Raw genomic sequence first — 22,466 nt, 5'->3', positions numbered from 1 at the left:
ATTGTTTACAGCCTAAAATGGATTTTGTATCAATTGATGAAACCCTTGTAACGTATATTTCAATATTACTCTTTCTGTGTCATTGAATTATAATGTTGTGATCCAAGATGTCACTCCTTGAACATTTATTATGATTTTTGTCGATTCAGAAGCACTTAAATAGAAGGTTAAAATTGCTTGGAAATATCACAGCTACTTTATAGCAGGAAATACCTTTGGATACATCTCACATGAAATTTGAAATCTAAAATAGCATATGTGGGGATTTCATTTAAATAGGTTTGTAAATACCACTTGTTTTTTTTTTAGTATTTTTAGTATTTTAGTATTAGTATTTTTTAGTATTTTAGTATTTTGCAAGGTAAACAAAATACATCAAACAAGCAGGAAGAAGAACTCCTAGGTGCTAGTACATCCTTCCAAGCCCTCAACTCAACATCTCCCTTCTGACAGAAGTTTGAGTACACAGAGCTTTTCATTATGTTTGGAACTCCATTAAACTACTACTATATCAAATAGAATAAGTATACTCCTGAATGGAGAGATTTACATTGAGACAACCTTGCCTTTGTGCATATCCAATCTTTCTCATTCATAATATTTGTCTTCTTGTTCCTGCAACTCTTGTCATGAGGCCAAAATATTTTACCACTCCATTTCTTCAACGTTAATTTCAAATCCAATAAAAAAAAAAAATCTAATCTCTAACTGAAAGAGTTCCTAGAATGTATTAATGCAACTGCATATCAGTACAGTGAACACATTAGCGATGGGAAAATGAAAATGCTGCAGTTGTGGCTTTAATGACGCTCATGTGATGCCTGGTGACAGACACATCCCCAGCACCTGAAGTTTTTCTCCAAGCAACTATCATCTGGGATTTTATGGTGTTATTGTGTGGTTATTTGCTTAAAGTCTCTCCCACTGGTCTCTAGGAGGCCAAGTCCAGGCTTGCTGACTGCTGAGAAGCTGTGTCAAGCCCTGTGTCTGATAGACTGCGCTCTCAAATTATATTTGTTGGAAGAACTAATAAATGGGCAAATGCATATATAATAATATGTACTGTAGTCAATGTGGGTAGAAAATGCTGAGAGCACTGGGAGAAGAAAGGATAGGAGAGATTGGAAAGACTTCAATAAGAGTAAACTAAGCTTTGAAATGCTCAATTTGCCAAGCTGGAAAAGGTGGGTCAGAGCACTGGCTTCCAACTCTATTTAAACTCAGTCTGCCACATACAAGCTCTGCCCCTGTGAGTACAGTTTTCACATGTTTCACTGGGGTTAGTAATAGTACCTGTCAGAAGGGCAGAGTAAGGATTAAACAGGGTCCCACACGTAAAGTGCTTAGCACCATGTCTGACGCATCCTAAATGCTCAACACTTGCTAGAAATTATTATGTTTGCTCTCATTATTAGGCACGGGCCACAGAATGAGCAATCCTGGGTTACTGGGAAAGAGATAGAGGAGTCAAGAAGAAGACAGGTGGAATAAAAGACTGGGTGACGGATGGTGGGAGCAAAGGAGGGATGATATTGACTCTGTCTTGAAGAAGAACAGGCTTGGGGAGTGAAAAACAAATTCGGTTTGAAATGTATTGATGATGTTAAGTTTGAAAACCCTTTGGGGCTTCAAAGAGATCTCTAAGAAGCATGGATCTTATGAGGAGGGATCTGATGGCAAGCATTAAGGCAGGGGAAGATGACTGAATTCACAGAAATGGATAAAACAGGGTCTGAGAGGTAGAGAAGGTTATAGATTTTCATGAAAAAGAGGAGAGAATTACAAATGACTAAATGTAGTCATTTTATGCCTAGGAGTTGTACTGGGGTAGGGGCAGTTCTTGGTTTCCTTCCTATTTCCCAGTGTAGACTGAGAAATGGTCCCCCTTTTCATACTGATTTGGACTAAGTTGAAGGGTATGCATAAATCAATGCAGGGAATGTGTTAGAGGTCATTTTCTTTATGGTTTCCTTGAGGCAAAACTAATAGAAACCCCACTCTTCTTCCCACAGACAATAAACAGAACCTTGAAAATTCACCGAATGGTGCTTTGATTCATTGTAAGGTGAAAGAAGAAAACCAGTAAAATGTCCTGGGGAAACTCCCTCTGTGTTCTTACCTTATATTGTTAGCAGTCCTTTTTCCGCTCTCTTTTAATTATTAAACCCTCTGGTTAGAAATCACATTTTGTAAAACTGCAAATACATTATTTCCTTGTGTGGTAAAAGAACTTTTCTAAGGTCTTTATAATCAAATCAATGGGTGTGTTGTTCTTAATTAATGTACTTAGAACGTGCTGAAGTGGAAGGCTGGAATTCTGGCAATACTCGGTTTACCCTCTTCCTGTGTCTGTTACTCAACCCTCTCTGACCTGTCCTGTACTCTAGAAAGTTGACTCTTTGAACTTCTTTTCCAGACTTCCTTACATCTCGATTCCTGTTTGGGTTCAGCCAACTGTTGCCATTGGCAGGAGACAAGAGGGCGGAAGGAGAGAGTAGTGGATGCATTACCTCCTCACTCCCTTCCTAATTCAGTACAAAGCTCTGGCAGTAGCTATGTCCCTCTAGGACTGCCTCCCGCTAGGTGGTCCCTCCCCCATATTTCTAATTCTCACTGGGTTGCAGAAACCTCTTTCTCCCTTTGTCTCCTTGGGCCTAAGAGTGACAGTGGCTTCCCACTGTTTCTGCTTCTGGGACCCTGCCAATCCTTTGTTCAGATCCCAGCTGCACATCTTCAGTTGTGCCTCCAGCAAACAATTTTCATTTATATCAATCAATCAATATGCTTAAGCTTTCTTTTAGTAAAGATAATTTGAGAATTTTTCCCGTGTGTGAAAATGTTCAGCAGTTTCCTGTGAAAGTGTGGCTAGCATGCTGCTTTGCTCTTTGGTTTTTCCCCCCGACACCATCACTTTAAGTTGACAATATTTACAAACTGAGAATCAGATTGTGCATGAGCCCTGCAAGATCAGTTCGTCCTATGACACACACCACTTTCTCTTGGCATTAATGCATCATTGATATTGGGGGCTGTAGAAAACAAGTGTCACTTCTTAAATGATTGTTGCTAGCATAGATTTGGGAAGGAGATAGAGACGAAGTTGTCTAGCCTGGTTTAAAGAAGCCAGCTTAAACAAAGGGTGTGTTATACATGCTAACTTTGAAAAAATGTGTAATACCCAGCTATGATGCAGATCTACTAAATTTTATTAGGATGCATTTTCTCTCTAGTTACTAATGAGGTGCTTTGGTAAAGTTGTTCTTTGTTTCCTTTATTGATGTGTAAATTAGCCATAATATTTTATGGAGTCTTTACTTGAACTTCTAACAACAAAGACCAAATACTAGAATTCGTTTAGTATCTTAACCTACATCTGACATTTAAAAAAAAAACTACAATAATTGTAATAATCAAGGCTCATAGCTACCATAAATTGACCTACAATGGGACTGAAAACTGTTGGGGTTTTTTGCTTCACCACATCATCCCTTGGGTCTTCTGCACAAGAGACAAGCTGAAGAATCATTTCTCTCTGATGACATGCTGAAGAGTGGGTAAAAGTAAGCCAAGTCTGGTGCTCATTAGGAAATGGTCTGGAAGGTGTTAGGGCTATGCGTTTCTCACGTACCATACTCTGCATTCCTACCTTGCCATATTTACCCTCTCAGATCTGTATGGGAACCTAATGCAACAGTCTACATGTGCATAAGTCCTCTCTACAAAATACCTACAGGTGGCCATTCAGACACTGATTAAACACTTCCATTTTTAAGAAACTTTCCATTTGGAGAATCATTCCCTTCCATTTTGAAAGAATTCATTGTTATCTTCAGGCTGAGATCTATCCCTTGCTTTCACCTGTTGGTCACAGACAATACTCCCATTTCCTCAGGTACACTGTATAATTAGATGGCCTTTCTGCTACTTAAGGTGGGTCATCTCTGTGAGATACTAGCCTTACTGTGTTGTGTTCAGAATAGATATCTTGTTGTGGGATGATGCCATACTGCTCTGGCTAGTGAGTTTGGACTACACAAATCAGGGCAGAATCTTCTAGTATTATTTATATTCATCTATGAAGAGATAGGTCCTCAGACAAGAAATAAATTCAAATAGATACTTCTCTGGGCCTTGCTTTCTAGGTTTAAAGGAAGAGTCTATAAATGCTTAAAGGTGTTTCCAGGCAGCAGAAGCAAAATAGATTGGTATGAAACAAAAGGAGCCTGGAAACCAGTATGAGGGATGTCGGTAAGGCTATTTATATGAATAACCACTACAACTCCATATAGGTAATCTTGTCGTGTGTTAACTATTTTGGGGGTTTTCTGTTTGTTTGTTTGTTTGTTTGTTTGTTGTCCTCATTTGATCCCCTACCTTTAGGAAAGTTTCCCTTTCATTTTCTGGTTTAGTTTCAGCTATGCTGTGAGAAATTAAGGCAAGGGTCACTGGACCACATTTGGACTGTGTTCAGGGAACAGTGCTTTATAAGCCTGCATGTTACTGGCACTGTATTCAGGGAGATATCCCCAGGTAGGAGGGGACTAAGGGACTAATCTTAGGGACTAATAATTGAGGCAAGAAGTCAAGCCTATGTTTTCCCATGTGGAGAACCTCCCTCCACTGCCACTCTTGCTTTAGGATTTGATCTGATAAGGGAGCAGATAGTGCTTCCTTGAAGGTATTCGAAGCCATGCATCAAAGACTACTTTTGTCCTCTCTATGATACCCTGTACTTCTTCCCAATCTTCTCGTCTTCAAGAAAGCCATCTTGAGTTGTTACAGAACTTTATACAACCACAAGATTTCCCTATTATTTACATATTGATCAGTTTCCTCAGAACCCAGCCTAGTCTGACAGCCATAAGTTTTATGTGTTACATGTAAGAAGTTTCTGGACCACAGTGTATTTTGAGAGACATATCAAGAGTATAGGAACGTAAATATAAGACTAATTGAACTCTGTTTATTGGACACCTCAGCAAGGCTCTGGACTGAAGCAGCTGAAATGACATCTCGGTTTCGGCCCCACAAGAACACTTGCTATCTCCCCAGTGCTCTAGGTGTTTTCAGGCCTCTGTGGAAGCTTAGGCTGGGCCCTCAGCAGGGAGGTGTTACCCCATCACTGTGACATTCCACTCAGCCTTCAAGGCCACCTTCTCTCTGAACATTAGCCTTCCGGTCTTCCCTAAAGCATCTTTCCCATTTGTCCCATTTGTCCAAACTTCTATTTTAGCAGTAATCACATAGTTTCATAGCTCTCTGGGTTTGTATCTGCCTGTCTTCAATAAGTTCCTTGAGGATAAGTATTTTCATTCCTTTTTATGTGCCTAAAATCAGTACACTCAGTACTTGCTACTTGAGGTGCTCAATAAATACTTGTTGGGTGGGCAAATGAATTGATAAATATGTTTCATTATTGCATATCTGTCTTACCCTGTAGTTCTAATAAAGCAGATTCTTCTTGGAAGACTGAGTTAACTCATATTTGCAATGCTGCATTTAAACATAGATATTGTCTAATATTTTAAGTTTGATAAGTAATGATTTCTTGATTTGTTTAAAATAATTGTGTTTATAGGAGTATATAGAATTTAGGCAAAAAAAGATACTTCTGGGGTCCTCTTTGGTTTGGAACTCTGTTTTTATTTTGTGGGTTTTTTTTATTCGGCATCAACTGTCAAGAGAAAATACCATTTGCTTAGGGCAAGTCGGTGGTTTTAACTTGTCATCTGAGTGTCATGGTAGCCCAGATTTCTGGGAAAACTAAAAGAATTCAGAAGTTTAAAATGTAATACAAAGGTTTTTTTTTTTTTTTTTTTAATCTTTCATGGATTCTGGGACAAGTTAATCAAGATTCTTAACTCTGATAACTTTATTCTTGAAACACTTGCAGCCCTGTCTCTTGTAGAAGACTTTGACCGTGATCATGATGCTCAGTAAAATATCACATGGATAAAATACTTAGTAAACATCATCTGGTAATCTAAGAAGTAAGGATACCATCTCAGCCATTGTTCATAAATTAGATATGTTGGTTTTTCTTTGAATTCATTTAGTGTTAGCCAATATGTAGTACTTGCTATGTGCAAAACAATTCATTTTACAAATAGCTTTGAGGGCCTACCATAAGCCAGAAGTTCCGCGTTACTTATCTCAGGAAACACGGGATAGATACCTGAGACAGCTTTTGTAACCTCAGTGAACTTGTAGCCTGTTAAAGAGATTAGACAGCTACATGTTGAATGTGAGCTCTCTAAGAAAGATACTGAATCTGTTTGGGAAGAGAGGGAAGACCTCTCGAAGCAAGTAGCATTTGATCGGGATAAGATTTCAATGGACAGATTGTGTTCATTGGACTTTCTCCAATTACAAAAGGGAGAGATATACTTTCTCTCAAGCCACCTCAGTTTCTGAGATTTACTGCAAGTCTCCACAGGAAGAAGGAAGGGCAGGACAGCAGCCTCAGCCACCACTGAGGCAGGCCCCATGGAGAATTGGACACTGGCTCTAGTAGCATGAGAGCCCCTTGGTTGTGTCACTAGATGTGAATGTCAGTTGTTCCCTTCTCTTGTGATCTGCACTATGGTCACTCAGCTTTTCTTGTCTTTGTCTCCACAACAAAGGTAAAGTATATGTCTATCCCCATGTCACTCCTCAAGAGAAGAAAATCTGTCTTGCCTCATCTCTGTTCAACAGTGAGCACCCTAGTGCACAAAGCTCATGCCAGCCACCACGTAGGCTGCTTGCCAGCCAAAGGATACGTGCTTTTGCTTAGCGACTCCTCCCTGGTGGAATCAGCTGTGGCCAGGGAGACAGGGTCACATGGTAAAGAGCAGACCTTCTCAAACTTTAGCATGCATATGAATCACCAGGAGACCTTGCGAGAATGCAGACTTTGATTCAGGAGGTGTGGGCTGTGACACGATTTTTTTGTTTCCAGCGAACTCCAAGGTGATGCCAATGTTGGTGCTCCTCAGACCACACTTTGAGTAACAAGGACAGAACACAGTGTGACCTCTATGTGAATCTAATTACTCAGAAGGCAGGCAATCTGTGTGGGAGGTCTGTGGTTGTGAGATGGCGTTTCCTGTGAAGGAATAAGTATTAAAAAAGGAGTGGAGGAAGATGCAGCTGTGGGACTTTGCTGTTTATTGCACAAAGTTGGGAGCAAGAGTCACTGGTATAGACACCTAAGTATCAGATTCCTTATCATTCTGGTATGTTAGGAGAATCACCCATTTCTAACTATCTTCATTAGGGATCCATAGGGGTGATAGTTTAGCACTCAAACCGTTGTGATGTCCAGTACCCACAGTTAATCCCGGTGTCAAAGTGCTCTTTCATTCGCTCTCCTATCCACTTCATAAATACAATCTGATTGACTGATTGAAAACCAAAGAGGTTTTTTTTTCTTATTTGACAGTGCTAGAGGTCAGTGACTTAGAACTACTAATAATGTTGAATAGAAGAGAACTTAGTTAAATATTCAAGCCCTTCTGAGATAATGCAGGTGCATGAGGAAAAGCAGGTCTTTCTGACTTCTTCCCCATTTCACTCATTACATCCGAAAATTACATTCACAGAGGCCCCATGTGGCATTTTACATTTATTCCTCATTGTTCGAGGACATGGGGGAATGGTCATTTTATATTCTTTTATTATCTGGAGTTTACCCACTTCAACTCATTGTTCTTACTTTAAAATAACTTATTTTAACTTTAATGATCAGAGAAGGCAAAAATGTTGATTTTAAATGACCAACTAGTAACATGCCTCTTTTTTTTTTACCCGAGTCGCCTAATTTATGTAAGTAAAATTTTGAAAAAGATTTTCAAAAATTCACCGTATGTTGGTAGTCATATAGAATTCTGATTTACTGAGTAGCTTGACCACATGACCTTTGACTTCTACATTTTGGTTTTCAATTGCCAAAGAAAGAATACTCCTTAGTATGAGGGAGGGTTTGGCAAAGTGAAAAGAATGATGACTTTGGAGCCAGACAAACTTATGTTTAAATTGCTTCTTAACACAAGCTTGCTGTGTCACTTTGGGCAAGTTATTTAATCTCTGTGAGTCTTAGTTTTCTTATCTGTAAACTTGTGATTGTAACTACTTTGTAGCATTATTTTGTGGGTAAAAATAAATCATGTCATGCAGCAGCATAACTATTCCAGATGACAGAATTTCAATAAATAAATAGACATGATGTCTAAAATTTTATGACAAAATACTATTTTGTTTTGATATAAATTAAAAGCAAAAGTACTTTTGTTACTTCATATTTACATAGGAAGAACATTACTTACTCTTGACATTAGTGAAAACTGCCCTGCTTTGAGTGGTAAACAGAAGAGCTGTGATTATAATTGCTCCTTGGTTAACCTGTATATTGGAAACTTTGTTGTCAAAAAAGTGGTTTTCTGAAAAAGTAAGTAGTGATATTGTCAACAGTTTACCAAAAGAAATTCTAACTAATCTTCAAAGTGTAGTCAGTAAATTCATTCATGCTGCGTGAAATAATATACAGGAACACAGAGAAGAGTACTTATCAGTGTTGTTCATAGTGAGACATTTTATTCATTCGCTTTAATCAAACATGGCCAAGAAAGTCAAATTATGCCTGTATGTTCTTAGAGAGCGAAGACCAGAAATACTGTATGAGAATGGGATACCTCACTGTCATTCAAAATAAAGGAAGTCAGATAAAATGTCTTCCATGTCAAGTGGAAGACAGATATTTTCATTGAATGTAAACACACAGTCTCACGTAGTGAAAATACGAAGATGTCTTTTTGATGGTTTCCTAGGTACAGGCCACAGGATCACCATAAGAATATATGTGTAATAGGATCTTTTGTATTGATTATATAATTAACCTCCCTTAGGTTAATAGCAAATGAAGCATATTCTTTATTTAAAATGGTACTTCCTAGCAAATGCTGGTATATAGTTTATTTGCCAGTGTGTTTTTCATTTGATGGAGCATCTATGAGGCTTTGATTTTATAAAAGTGAATGAAGCCATTGGTAAGAACTATTGAAATGCCTGGGAAATTGGTTCAAGGGAAAGCTGAATTTAAGGGCAGCAGTCTGAATGTGTAGATTAGGGGCATTGGCATTGTGAGCCTTCAGGTTTTACTCGGTGCTTCAATCTAGAAGATTTTCATAAGGCCAAAATGATTTCCAGGATGGCCCAGTGTTTCATTCCAGTATAGTGTACAAAAGGCCTTATCATCCATACCATCCATATCTTTCCTCCTTTAATAATATAAGAGTCACATCTTCTTGTAGCATAATCTTGTAGAGGGAGCAGTATTTTAAATCTGGACAAATTACAACCTTTTAGCTAATTTCCTCAAGCATCATCATTCTTATCCTTTTAAATACTCTCAATATGTCTACTAGTGCTTAATATTACTTTTTCTTATACAGATCCAGTGCCCCACGTGCCAATTCGTCTGGTGTTTTAAGTGCCACTCTCCTTGGCATGAAGGTGTTAACTGCAAGGAGTACAAAAAAGGGGACAAATTGTTGCGTCACTGGGCCAGCGAAATTGAGCATGGACAGAGAAATGCCCAGAAGTGTCCAAAGTGCAAGGTGAGATAACTAACCTTTACAAAAGAAAAGAAATGTGTGCAACTGGATATCATTGAACAGTAATATTTATAATATTGAAATGAATTATGTGCATAACTTTCTTTTTTTAATTTATTTGAGAGAGAGAGCATGTGTGCAAGTTGAGGCAGGGACACAGGGAGAGGGAGAGAGAATCTCAAGTCGACTGCCCACTGAGCGTGGAGCCTGGTCTGGGGCTTGATCTCATGACCCTGAGATCATGACCTGAGCCGAAATCAAGAGTCGGTTGCTTAACCGACTGAGCCACCCAGGCGCCCCAGCATGCATGACTTCCTTAATGCAGGTGTGGAGAAAAAGAATATTTGCTGCTTCATTTTAGAAGAGTAATTATATTACCTAACTAAATGGTAGATTTTATATATAAACAGTGTATATTCTTCTTACTTGCATTATACTTCAAAATATAAGAAGGCTACATATAATTACTGATTTTAAACTTAAAAGAGTTTTTATTTTCCATTTAAAAATGGGGATGTGTGTACAGGGAAAATCCAGCATGGAAATGATATAGAAGTATTATTTCTAATTTGCCACATGCACTATAATCGCTTCTCAATTAGGCAGGCTGTGAATCCTTGCAATCCTTTGTTTTTCTTTCCCTCTTTCATTGCTTATCACTTTAGGATTACAATAAGCTGATCATTTGCTTTTTGTAAATCATAGAAGCTAATAGTTGAAGTCAGGACTTGGGGATTTTATGAATCCCATTTTTCATTTTTCTCTTGATTATCATGCCGGAAATCAAGAGTTAACAGGCATTTGAGCTAAAATTTAGATGTTGAAAGTCAACCATGCAAACAGCCAGGGAAGACTCACCTACAGAGAAATCAGCAAGTAAATCCAGCCAGAAAACTATGGATTTGATACTTACAGGATAGAGATCTGTTGAAATTTGGAGTTTTTTTTTTCTCAAAGCTCACTTTAGAAAACTGTATGTGTGTATATGCAAATGTACACCCTACCGTATACGTTTTCCATTTTTTGCCAAATTAATCTTTAGAAATCATTCTGCAATTCCTTCCTGGAGACTTAGCACCAGATAAATAAAATTTGAGTTCTCAGAAAATGGTTAAAAATCAATCCTTGTAAATCCAACTTGAAGTCGTAAAGTATATTCTGAAGCCTATTAATGAGCATAAATATAATGCACAGGTTCACTGTATTAGGTTCACATACAAATTTATACATATAGTAAGTAAAAGTATTGCCTGAAATAACATGTTGCATTCTTAGCATTTGAAAAAAATTTTGAAATAGTATTGATGACCTGGTTCTCTTAAAAGCGATGTCTAAAGAACTTTGAGCTAAAGCTTTCTTTGTTTTCCCTGTGGAAGACAAATTCATCCACAATTATCCTTTTGATTTCAGGGTTGTTCCAGATCACTGCATCAATTGCTCAGTACATTTATTTTTCATCCATTGAAGAACAATGAGAAAATGAGGCCTTTCCCCCTTGCTCTTGCCTTTCCAGTTTACTCAAAGCTGCTACTCAGTTTCAACTAAATAAAGACCAGTAGGAATTTAGGAGTGCTGTTAAGTCATTCCATTTAGCACTTTATTTGAAAGTATACTTTATATTTCTCTGGAAAGCTGTGAAAACAGTTACCAGTTAGCCTGGCTCCAAGACTGTATGCTGAATGAGCAATGCAGCATTATACATTGGGGAAATTCTGAATGAATGGAGGTAGTACATAAAAACATACATGGGTTACTGTAATCCTTCAATCTAACATAAAATGGATTCTGATATATAGAAAGAAAAAGCAGCCAACTGTAAGGAGTTTTCTGAATGCACTAACAACTTCCCACTGTTTTAACAAATACAGATAAACAGTTAAGAGAAAGCATACATGTCGGTTGCTTTTTGAAGTAATTGCTAAAATGTTGGGGCTTGAAAAGGAATTCACTTTTAAATAGCTGAAAAGAAAGGAGCCAAGGAAACATGGAATCCGTTTACATGACTGGTGTGTAGCAGAGAATCTACCTTCTGGTGAGATTCAGGTCGCATACAATTTATGTCAATTTAAGTCATATTTTAGGGCTTGTTTTGGATACAAATGGTTCAGTTTTCCTTTTCTTTTACACATATGACTTTATATCTTTGCATTTTCTTAACTGTGATTTTGTTGTTGTTGTTGTTGGATCTTAAAATTACTTTCTCCCATGAAACATTCCTATTCTTGTAACAGAAATCCATGAGGAGATATTCCTCAATGACTTAATGTTTGTTTTATACTCCAAGGCTTTGCTTTCATAAATAATTCTTTAAAATCTATAAATATAACATGTTGGAAAATTAATAAATATGAAACAAGTTAAACTAAATGGCTATGCATGTATAGTAGAAATCAGTGTTGAACTAACAGAAATGAAAATATGTACATTAAATGATTTCTTTTTGATTCTAAAAATAGACTAAAATAAAATTTATAAATATAAAAAATATATATATTCTACATAATGAATTGATGGCGTTCATCTTGAATATATCTTTTTTTCCCGATTTTGGATCTTTTAAAACTTATATTTCTAAAGATAGAATCACTGGGTTAAAGGATATTAATGTTTTAGTATTTGGTAAATTTACTTTCTAAAAGATTGAAACAGTTTATAATACCCCTAGAAAAACTTGAAGACATGTTTCTATGTATTTCTGATTAGCATTTCAAGTATTTTTAAAATGCTATTTTAGTAGTTTAAAAATGTTTTGTTCTTATATTTTGAATCTCCTTGTTTGCTTTTACATCGAATATAAATTCATGTACTTTTTAGTTTGTAATGCCCCTTTTGAGTTTTCTGTGCATATTCTTTGCCCATTTCTATGTATCAGGTCAGGGAGTATTTTTTTTGTATCAGATTATATGAACTCTTTGTTTGAAAGTATTAACTTCTTTTCTGGCATTTTTCTCTCCTATCTCCTGTTACTTTCTTTTTATATCAATGATAGTTTGGGTTTTTGTTTTTGTTTTTGTTTTTGTTTTTTTACTTTTTTTTTTTTTAACTGTGTGTATTTTAAAAATTTTTAGTTTGACCAGATATCATTCTTTTTGGGTGGATACACAAACACACATCATATTTGTACACATATTTTATATATTTGCATACCCTTTGTAAATATTTTGTTCCTAAGCTTAGAAAGTTATCTGTCAGCCAGAAGTTTGATAAAACAGCTCATTTTCTTCCTTTTCTTTTAACTACTTAATTTCTAAATACTTTTAACTCTTTAATCTAACCATAACTTATTTTGATGTTTACTATGCATTGAATACCTATTCTAATTTTTTCCAAATTAAGACAATCTAACATAATTGTTTGTTAAATAATTCTCCTCCTACCCATTGATTGTAATTTTTCTTTAAGCATATGTTAAATTAATATATATAAAAGTCTGTCTTCTAAGACAAATACCATATGATTTCACCCCATATGTAGAATTTAAGAAACAAAACAGATGAACATAGGGGAAAGAAAAAAAGAGAGAGGGAGGCAAACCATAAAACAGACTAACTATAGAGAATAAACTGAGGGGTGATGGAGGAGAGGTAGTGGGGGGGATGGGCTGTAATAAGGAGGACCCTTGTGATCACTGGGTGTTGTGTGTAAGTGATGAATCACTAAATTCTACTCCTGAAACTAATATTACACTATATGTTAACTAACTAGAATTTAAATAAAAACTTGAAACATAAAAAAAAGTCTCTCTTCTAAACTCCGTAATCTTGCTGCTGCTAATTTTTCAAGAAAATTCTGTGATTATATTGGGGAGTATTAAATGATTAGGCTTTTGTCAAAGGTATCCATCCAAACACATTTTGATAACCTATTTTAGTTAGCATTCCAAATGAAACTACTTCACTTATAAATGTCTCCCATAATGAGTTTTTACCATTTGCTCAAGTGGAAAGACCAGTTTAATATATGGTATAATATTATGAAGAGATTTGACTTATGCTGAGAAGTCAAAATTATGATTTATAATTGAATTTTGGCAGATGACAAGAATTAGTATTGAAATATTTTTCTTCCACATGTGATTAAGATGTGGGATTTTTTTTATAGTAAGGTAAAAATATAGAAATGTTTCTGGAAGTTATTTATTTATAAGACATTTTTATAAAAAATTAATAGCAGCATAGTAAGATTAACTTTACCTAGCCATTTTTATTTAAATCTCATTGCTTCTTAATTCATACTATTCTCCACTTATGAGACATTACTTTTTACCTTTTTAAAAAAAGATTTATTTATTTATTTTAAAGAGAGAGTGTGTGTGCGAGTATGCATATGCATGTGTGCCAGGGCAGAAGGAGGGGCAGAGGGAGAGGGAAAGTCAAGCAGACTCCCCGCAGAGTGGGGAGTCCGACCAGGACTGAATCTCACAACCCTGAGCCCATGACCTGAGCCAAAATCAAGAGTCAAACACAACCTACTGAGCCACCCAGGCAGCCCAATGCTATTTTTTATCTTAAGTATTAGTGTGTGTGCTGCCAAAGTGAACACTATTTTTTATCTTAAATTTTTTTTTAAAGATTTTGTTTATTTGCGAGAGAGAGAATGAGAGACAGCATGAGAGGGAGGAGGGTCAGAGGGAGAAGCAGACTCCCTGCTGAGCAGGGAGCCCAACGTGGGACTCGATCCCGGGACTCCAGGATCATGACCTGAGCCGAAGGCAGTTGCTTAACCAACTGAGCCACCCAGGCGCCCTATTTTTTATTTTAAAAACATGTTTTCTGTCTTAATAAATTCTTAGCCTACAGAAAATATATGTTAATTTTAAAATGTCTTTCTTGAACATAGTTACTACAAAACTAAGTCTGGTTTATGATAATTTTTAGTTTAAATTTAAAGCAAGCAGGGGACATCAGTTTTGTTGAAGGTATTAAAATATTTGTTCAATTTCATGTAAAAATTCATTTTGAGACTATGTCTTACAGCACAGATTAGACATTAAATTCTGAGTTAATTAAGAAAAAGAATTGCTAATCCAAAGAAAATGAAAAGTGAGATGCATACCTAAAAATTAAGAAACATAAGGTAATACAAAACAATTGAGTAAACACATTTTGTTGGCAATTTCACATATATACTTTAGATTTAAATTGTAATGAGGTTTTTTGGAAACAATATTGAGTCAAATGGTGCTGTTTGTATCGTGGTGAAAACAAAAATTTACCATCTTAACCATTTTTAAGTGCAAATGGTGTTTTATTATGTTTTCTTTTTTTTTTAAAGATTTTATTTATTTATTTGACAGAGAGAGACATAGCGAGAGAGGGAACACAAGCAGGGGGAGTGGGAGAGGGAGAAACAGGCTTCCTGCGGAACAGGGAGCCCAATGTGGGGCTCGATCCCAGGACCCTGGGATCATGACCTGAGCCGAAGGCAGACGCTTAATGACTGAGCCACCCAGGCGCCCCTGAACACATGCTTTTTAAAAAATCTGTTTATTTTAGGAAATTTTAAAATAAATATTTAATTTATTAAAAATTTGTTGTCAAGTGATAGCAAAACCCCAGCTGGATGTTTCTAAAGGCATGAATAATTATAGATTTTAAAAGAAGAATTAGAAATTTCTAATATTGTCTAATATTTTAATAAGCTTCATTTTAGATAAAAACAGTTATGAAGCCTTCAAGAATGTGGATGAAAACTTTGCAAAAATGATTAATGATCTAGTCTTCTGGTTATTCCCAAAAGGTTTAATATTAGTCAATTAATATTGTCTTAACCAGATTTTGATTGTTAGCCATATTGTGTTTTTCCTTTGTGAAGTGTTGACTTGTTAAAACTCCATTTTTCCAAAGGCCAGTTTTCTGCCTTCTGAGTATTTTTTTTTAACAAATGTACTTTCTTTTTCTAAAAAATATTTTATTTATCTATTTGACATAGAGAGACACAGCAAGAGAGGGAACACAAGCAGGGGGAGTGGGAGAGGGAGAAGCAGGCTTCCCACGGAGCAGGGAGCCCGATGCGGGGCTCAATCCCAGGACCCTGAGATCATGACCTGAGCCAAAGGCAGACACTTAAGAGACTGAGCCACCCAGGTGCCCCACAAATGTACTTTTAAAAGAGAGGTGGACACACCTTTAGACCCTTTTACCCAAGAATGTGTGGCAGGCCACTTTAAAGCAAGCAGAAGGTTAAACAGTTGTGTAAAGAAAGCAGTATATATAAAGGAAATGTTATCGCTTCAAAAATATTTCTGAAACAAATATTATACTATGTTGACATTATTACATGTGGATGGTGAATCCATATATGCCTGTTACATTAATAACTTTAATTTTAAAATGTTTGGAATAGTTTGTGATTCTGTGTGAATTGTGAATAGTGAAATCTAACAAGGAAACCGAAGGATGATAACATCATAGCTTTTTGAAGCCATTCAACCATCTCTATTTGCCTGCACGACCTCTAAGGATTTGACTGTTACATATTTTTCCCTTCCTCGGGTAAAAGTTAAGTGTTGCTTAGCATACTGGGCTTTCTAAACCAAAATTCGTGTTAATATTTCTCAAAATGGTCAGCGTTTTTTTTAAGATTTATTTACTTATTCGAGAGGGAGAGAGAGAGAGAGCGTGGGGGCTAGGGGCCTAGGGAGAATGACAAAGGGAATCCCAAGCACATGGAGAGATAAGTCAAGAGTCGAGAGTTGGAAGCTTATTAACCCACCGAGCAACCCAGAAGCCCCGGTCAGCTACTTTTTAATTTGGAAAATTGAAGAGGAATATCCTCAAACATCCCTCCCCCAAAATTACCTTCTCACTTAATGTCAGATTAGAGAAATATTTAAATAAACATTTGTGTAATGTGGTAACAAATCTAGTCACAAGTGACTAGATTACATGCAGCTGACCACCTTAATTTTCCTCTGGTATAAATAATCTCACATCTCTGTTTAGGGCACTTTACAAGACATTGAATAAAGATAATTAACTGGGAAATTATATATTTTCATAGGCTAATATGTAATGTGATTCACGATTAATGGGTAAATAAGTCATTTATTTTATTCCAGGGTCAACATACTCCCTATTTCTAGGTGACAGGACAGTCACTTTTCTTTTCTTTTTTTTTTTTTTTGATTTTATTTATTTGAGAGAGAGACAGGAAGAGAGAGAGAGCATGAGCTGGGAGGGTGGGGCGGGCAGAGGGAGAGGGAGAAGCAGGCTCCTAGCTGAGCCGGGAACCCAATCTGGGGCTGGATCCCAGGACCTTGAGATCATGACCTGAGCTGAAGGCAGACACTTAACCCACTAAGCCACCCAGGTGCCTCGGTCACTTTTCTTTTTTTAAAAAGAAATGCCAAACTATTAACAGGGTTTGCTGAATAATATGTACCATCTGTATTTTATTCATAAAAATGCCTTGGTATCAGCACAGTTATTAATTAATAATATTAATTATACTGATATTTACTACATGTCAGTCTCCATTGAATTTTATTTTATTTTATTTTATTATGTTATGTTAATCACCATACATTACATCATTAGTTTTTGATGTAGTGTTCCATGATTCATTGTTTGCGTATAACACCCAGTGCTCCATGCAATATGTGCCCTCTTTAATACCCACCACCAGGCTAACCCATCCCCACACCCCCCTCCCATCTAGAACCCTCAGTTTGTTTCTCAGAGTCCATAGTCTCTCATGGTCCATCTTGCCCTCCGATTTTCCCCCCTTCATCTTTCCCTTCCTACTATCTTTTTTTTTAAACATATAATGTATTATATGTTTCAGAGGTACAAGTCTGTGATTCATCAGTCTTACACAATTCACAGCGCTCCCCAATGTCTATCACCCAGCCACCCCATCCCTCCCACCCTCCACCACTCCAGCAACCCTCAGTTTGTTTCCTGAGATTAAGAATTCCTCATATCAGTGAAATCATATGATACATTATCTTTCTCTGATTGACTTATTTTGCTTAGCATAATACCCTCCAGTTCCATCCACGTTGTTGCAAATGGCAAGATTTCATTCCTTTTGATGGCTGCATAATATTCCACTGTGTGTGTGTGTGTGTGTGTGTGTGTGTGTGTGTGTGTGTGTGTGTGTGTGTGTGTGTGTATCACATCTTCTTTATCCATTCATCTGTTGATGGACATCTTGGCTCTTTCCATACTTTGGCTATTGTGGACATTGCTGCTATAAACATCAGGGTACATGTACCCCTTCGGATCACTACATTTGTATCTTAAATACAATTTACAATACTATTGTAAATACCCAGGAGTGGCAATTGCTAGGTCATACGGTAGCTCTATTTTCAACTTTTTGAGGAACCTCCATACTGTTTTCCAGAGTGGCTGCACCAGCTTGCATTCCCACCAACAGTGTAGGAGGGTTCCCCTTTCTCCACATCCTCTCCAACATCTGTCGTTTCCTGAACTGTTAATTTTAGCCATTCTGACTGGTGTGAGGTGGTATCTCATTGAGGTTTTGATTTGGATTTCCCTGATGCCAAGGGATGTTGAGCACTTTTTCATGTGTCTGTTGGCCATTTGGATGTCTTCTTTGCAAAAATGTCTGTTCATGTCTTTTGCCCATTTCTTGATTGGATTATTTGTTCTTTGGGTGTTGAGTTTGATAAGTTCTTTATAGATTTTGGATACTAGCCCTTTATCTAATATGTCATTTGCAAATATCTTCTCCCATTCTGTCAGGTTGTCTTTTGGTTTTATTGACTGTTTCCTTTGCTGTGCAAAAGCTTTAAGATACCTAGGAATAAATCTAACCAAAGAGGCAAAGAAGCTGTACTCAGAAAACTATAAAATACTCATGAAAGAAATTGAGGAAGACACAAAGAAATGGAAAAATGTTCCATGCTCATGGATTGGAAGAAAAATATTGTGAAGATGTCAATGCTACCTAGAGCAATCTACACATTTAATGCAATCCCTATCAAAACACCATCAACTTTTTTCAAAGAAATGGAATAATCCTAAAATTTGTATGGTACCAGAAAAGACCCCGAATAGCCAGAGGAATGTTGAAAAAGAAAACCAAAGCTGGTGGCATCACAATTCCGGACTTCAAGCTCTATTACAAAGCTGTCATCATCAAGATAGTATGGTACTGGCACCAAAACAGACACATATATCAATGGAATGGAATAGAGAGCCCAGAAATGGACCCTCAACTCTACGGTCAACTAATTTTCGACAAAGCAGGAAAGAATGTCCAATGGAAAAAAGACAGTCTCTTCAACAAATGGTGTTGGGAATATTGGACAACCACATGCAGAAGAATGAAACTGGACCATTTCCTTACACCACACACAAAAATAGACTCAAAATGGATGAAAGACCTAAATGTGAGACAGGGGTCCATCAAAATCCTAGAGGATAACAGAGGCAGCAACCTCTTCAACCTCCACTGCAGCAACTTCTTCCTAGAAACATCTCCAAAAGCACGGGAAGCAAGGGCAAAAATGAACTATTGGGACCCCATTGTGGTTTTATACATACATTGTCTCATCAAATCCTCAGATACGATACTCAGATGATTTCAGTGTGCCATCCAGATCTCAATTATTAAGTGCCTTTGTATAAAACTTCAAGGTATTACACAATAATAATAAAATGATAGGCTCAGTAGTATGTAGGTTACATTTGTTGTCTCATTTAAATCTCCAAAGGAAGTAGTGAGGAAGGGGTAATTACCATCATTTCAAGATGTAAAAACTGTTTCAGTGAGGTTAAGTAACTGAACCAAAAAGCAGGCAGGGGAAAGTGAATTATGTTCATTCATAATTTATTGTGAATTTGGAATTAAGGGAATTTACTTGTCATTATATTTCCCTTCAAATATTTTATTCTCTTAAATCCTGTAATAGGATGCTGTAGGCAAGAATGTATTGATTCAGAGAAAGTTATTAATTTGCTCCTGTTCACATAAAATTAGCTCAAAAGCTATGTCCGCAGGCTCTAATATCTGAACTGTAGCTATGTGGTCCTGTGGTTGCCGAAGAAAGAATTTGGAGTATTAATGTTGGCTCTCATAGATAATCCTGCAGTTCTCTAGCATTTCACACACCCCTACAAATACATGTGCAGTGGCTTTCAAATTGTGCTCCATTCAAAAATTAAAATATCTTCTTATGGCTCCCGTCTCATGCAGAACAAAAGCTTATAATGACCCTGCAACTTGTCACAGTCTGGACACACTCCTACCCCATTATTCCTTTGACCTTGTCTTCTACTTCGTCCTGCTCCTCTCGCCACATTGCCCTCCTCGCTCTCCTCCAAAAGCATCAAGCATGTTCCCCTCTGAGGGTCTCCATACTTGTTCTTCCCTTTGTCTGGAATATTCTTTCCCCAGCTGTCTGCAAGGCCTTTCTCTCCCTTCATGTCTTCCAGCAAAATTCAGCTTCTCAGTAACCACCTTCCCCTATTTCAATAGGTAATATGCCCCATAAATGCTTTATATTTTTCTTCATAGTGCCATATTACTTGTCACTGTGTAAAATAGTGGATATAGATCGTTTAATTCTTTGGTTAGAATTATTCCTAGTATCTTATGGTTTTTAGTGCCCTTGTAAATGGAATAGACGCCTTGATTTCTTTTTCTTCTGCCTCATTGTTAGTGTATAGACATGCAACTGACTTCTGTGCATTGATTTTATATCCTGAGACTTTGCTGAATTCCTGTATCAGTTCTAGCAATTTTTTGGTGGAGTCTTTTGGGCTTTCTACACAGAGTATTGTGTTGTCTGTGAAGAGTGAAATTTTGACTTCTTCTTTGAGGATTTGGATGCCTTTTATTTCTTTTTGTTTTCTGGAATTTAAGAAATAAAACAGGTGAAATAAGAAAAGATGAAAACAGAGAGGGAGGCAAACCATAAGAGACTTGTACTATAGGAAGCAAACTGAGGGTTGCTGGAGGAGAGGTGGGTGGGGGTATGGGATAATTGGGTGATGGGCATTAAGGAGGGCACTTGTGATGAGCACTGATGAATCACTAAATTCTACCTCTGAAACTAACAACACACTATGTGTTAATTAAGTTGAATTTAAATAAAAAAAATTTTAAATAAAATAGTGGATATATTTTGCAGCTGAGATTGAAAATTGTTGAATGAATAAATGCCATTTTTCTTTCCTCATAAGGATTTTTAGTGAGAGTTCATTACGTGCTCTGCAAAACATGGTCCTTTTTCTCTGAAACTCACAGAAGGGGAGACACAGACATCACAATGACAATGATCAAACATTGTCGCACTCCAGTAGGGCTTGGCATAGAGTATTATTAGAAGGTTCATGGTTAAAGGGATATCTCATTCATCTTGAAGAATCGAGGGAGAGTTTTTAAGGATTATTGGATGGATTTGGGCATGATAAAAGGTATCCAGGAGTGAGATTATTACAACTAAAAGTACCAGGGCACAGAGCCAGGAAATGTGTACTCTGTGCAGGAGCCACAAGCACTTTGTGGTTCCCTGAGAGTAAAGTTCACAGAAGGAAGTGGTAAAAGGTGGGGCTGTTGAAGCAAACAGAAGTCTGGGTTTTGCATGCAAAGTTAAGAAACTTGGCTTTAGCCTCCAGTCTGAAAAGTTGTAGGCAGGGGGCTGGTGTCCGATTTATATTTTAGGTTGGTTGCTATTGATTCTATGAGGTTAGTTGTAGACACCTAGAAGGAAGTGATGACAGTATGAGCTAAGTTAGTGGTGAAGAGGCTGGAGAAGAAGAGAAGGATTAGATAAATATCTTTGGCTAAATCTGTCTGACCTTGATGATTATATGTGGATGTGTGATGTAAGAAGAGAATAACCACCAAATATTTAGTTTGGGTGTCTAAATCGATAGTGATACCATAAACTAAGATAAAATAATGAAGCTCAACCTGGTTTTATTTTGTTGTTGTTGGGATAGGGGGCTGTGAAATGATGATTAGCTTGGTTTTGCTTATTTGACTTTGAAATGGCTGTAAGGAGTATGGGTACATATGACCCACAAACACTTGTTACATGAGTCTAAAGCTCAGGAGCCAGGTCCACACTGTAAGTGAAGAAATGAGATCCAGTGGAGGGAAGTTGGAACCATTTGAATATGGAAAAGATCCCCCAAAGAGTATGTGCAATGTGGTGAGTCATGGGTAGAATTAAGGGATAAGTGAAGAAATGGGAACCTGAGAGAGAAAAGAGAACCTGGAAAAAAGGTGGCATTGAAGGAAGAGTATATCAAAGGTCAGAAGGAAGTAGTGGTCAACCAGTTAAATGCCACTGAGAGATACCATAAGAACTTAAAAGATGTTTATTGGGGCACCTGGATGGCTCAGTCAGTTGGGCAGCAGACTCTTGGTTTCAGCTCAGATCGTGATCTCAGGGTCCTGGGATCAAGCCCCACAGAGCTGGAATCCACACTCAGCAGGGAGTCTCCTTGAGGATTCTCTCTCTTCCTTTGCCCTTCCCCCCCCACACATGCATCTCTCTCTCTCTCTCAAATAAATACATAAATCTTTAAAAAAAAGACATGTTTATTGGACTTGGCCATTAGAGGGACATGGATAATATTCATTTGTTCTTTTAGTAAATATTTATTGAGAACATGCTATGTGACAGGACCTATGCAAGTTCCTTTAAATAAAAGAACAGACAAGATATATGTGATCTAGGGCCCTTTTCGAGCTTATCAACTAGGAGATTAGAGCATTTGAGCAGAGGGATACAGATAATTAAGAGTTTTAAAATGTAGAACGAGAAATGCTATGACATGGCTGGTACAGGTTGCTTCTCATTTCATGGATATGGTGCCATGAAGATGCTGTGCTAGGAATGTACTCCCTACGTCTGAGGACACTTAATTGGTGCACTGCTACTTGTCCTTC

The 22,466-nt window shown here is 37.1% G+C and overlaps 1 protein-coding gene across 4 annotated transcripts in view; it reads left to right on the top strand.

Moving 5' to 3' along the window:
• Window positions 1–22,466, top strand: part of RNF217 (ring finger protein 217) — a 142,638-nt gene that overhangs the window by 91,373 nt on the left and 28,799 nt on the right. For 2 of the 4 annotated variants that reach the window (XR_003521445.2, XM_027602286.2), the window contains exon 3: window positions 9,432–9,596. Coding sequence is in view for 2 of the 4 variants with exons in the window: in XM_027602286.2 (XP_027458087.1) it covers window positions 9,432–9,596 (165 nt within the window). In the remaining 2 variants the exon portion in view is untranslated. Of the gene's footprint in view, window positions 1–9,431; window positions 9,597–11,003; window positions 12,012–22,466 lie in introns of those variants that run through there. The other 2 variants (XR_003521446.1, XM_027602287.2) reach the window with 2 other exon arrangements.

Source organism: Zalophus californianus, chromosome 7 (assembly GCF_009762305.2).
Source record: "Zalophus californianus isolate mZalCal1 chromosome 7, mZalCal1.pri.v2, whole genome shotgun sequence".
Taxonomy (NCBI): Eukaryota; Metazoa; Chordata; class Mammalia; order Carnivora; family Otariidae; genus Zalophus; species Zalophus californianus.
Note: the sequence above shows the minus strand (reverse complement) of the source record. Positions and strands in the feature narration are given on the sequence as shown.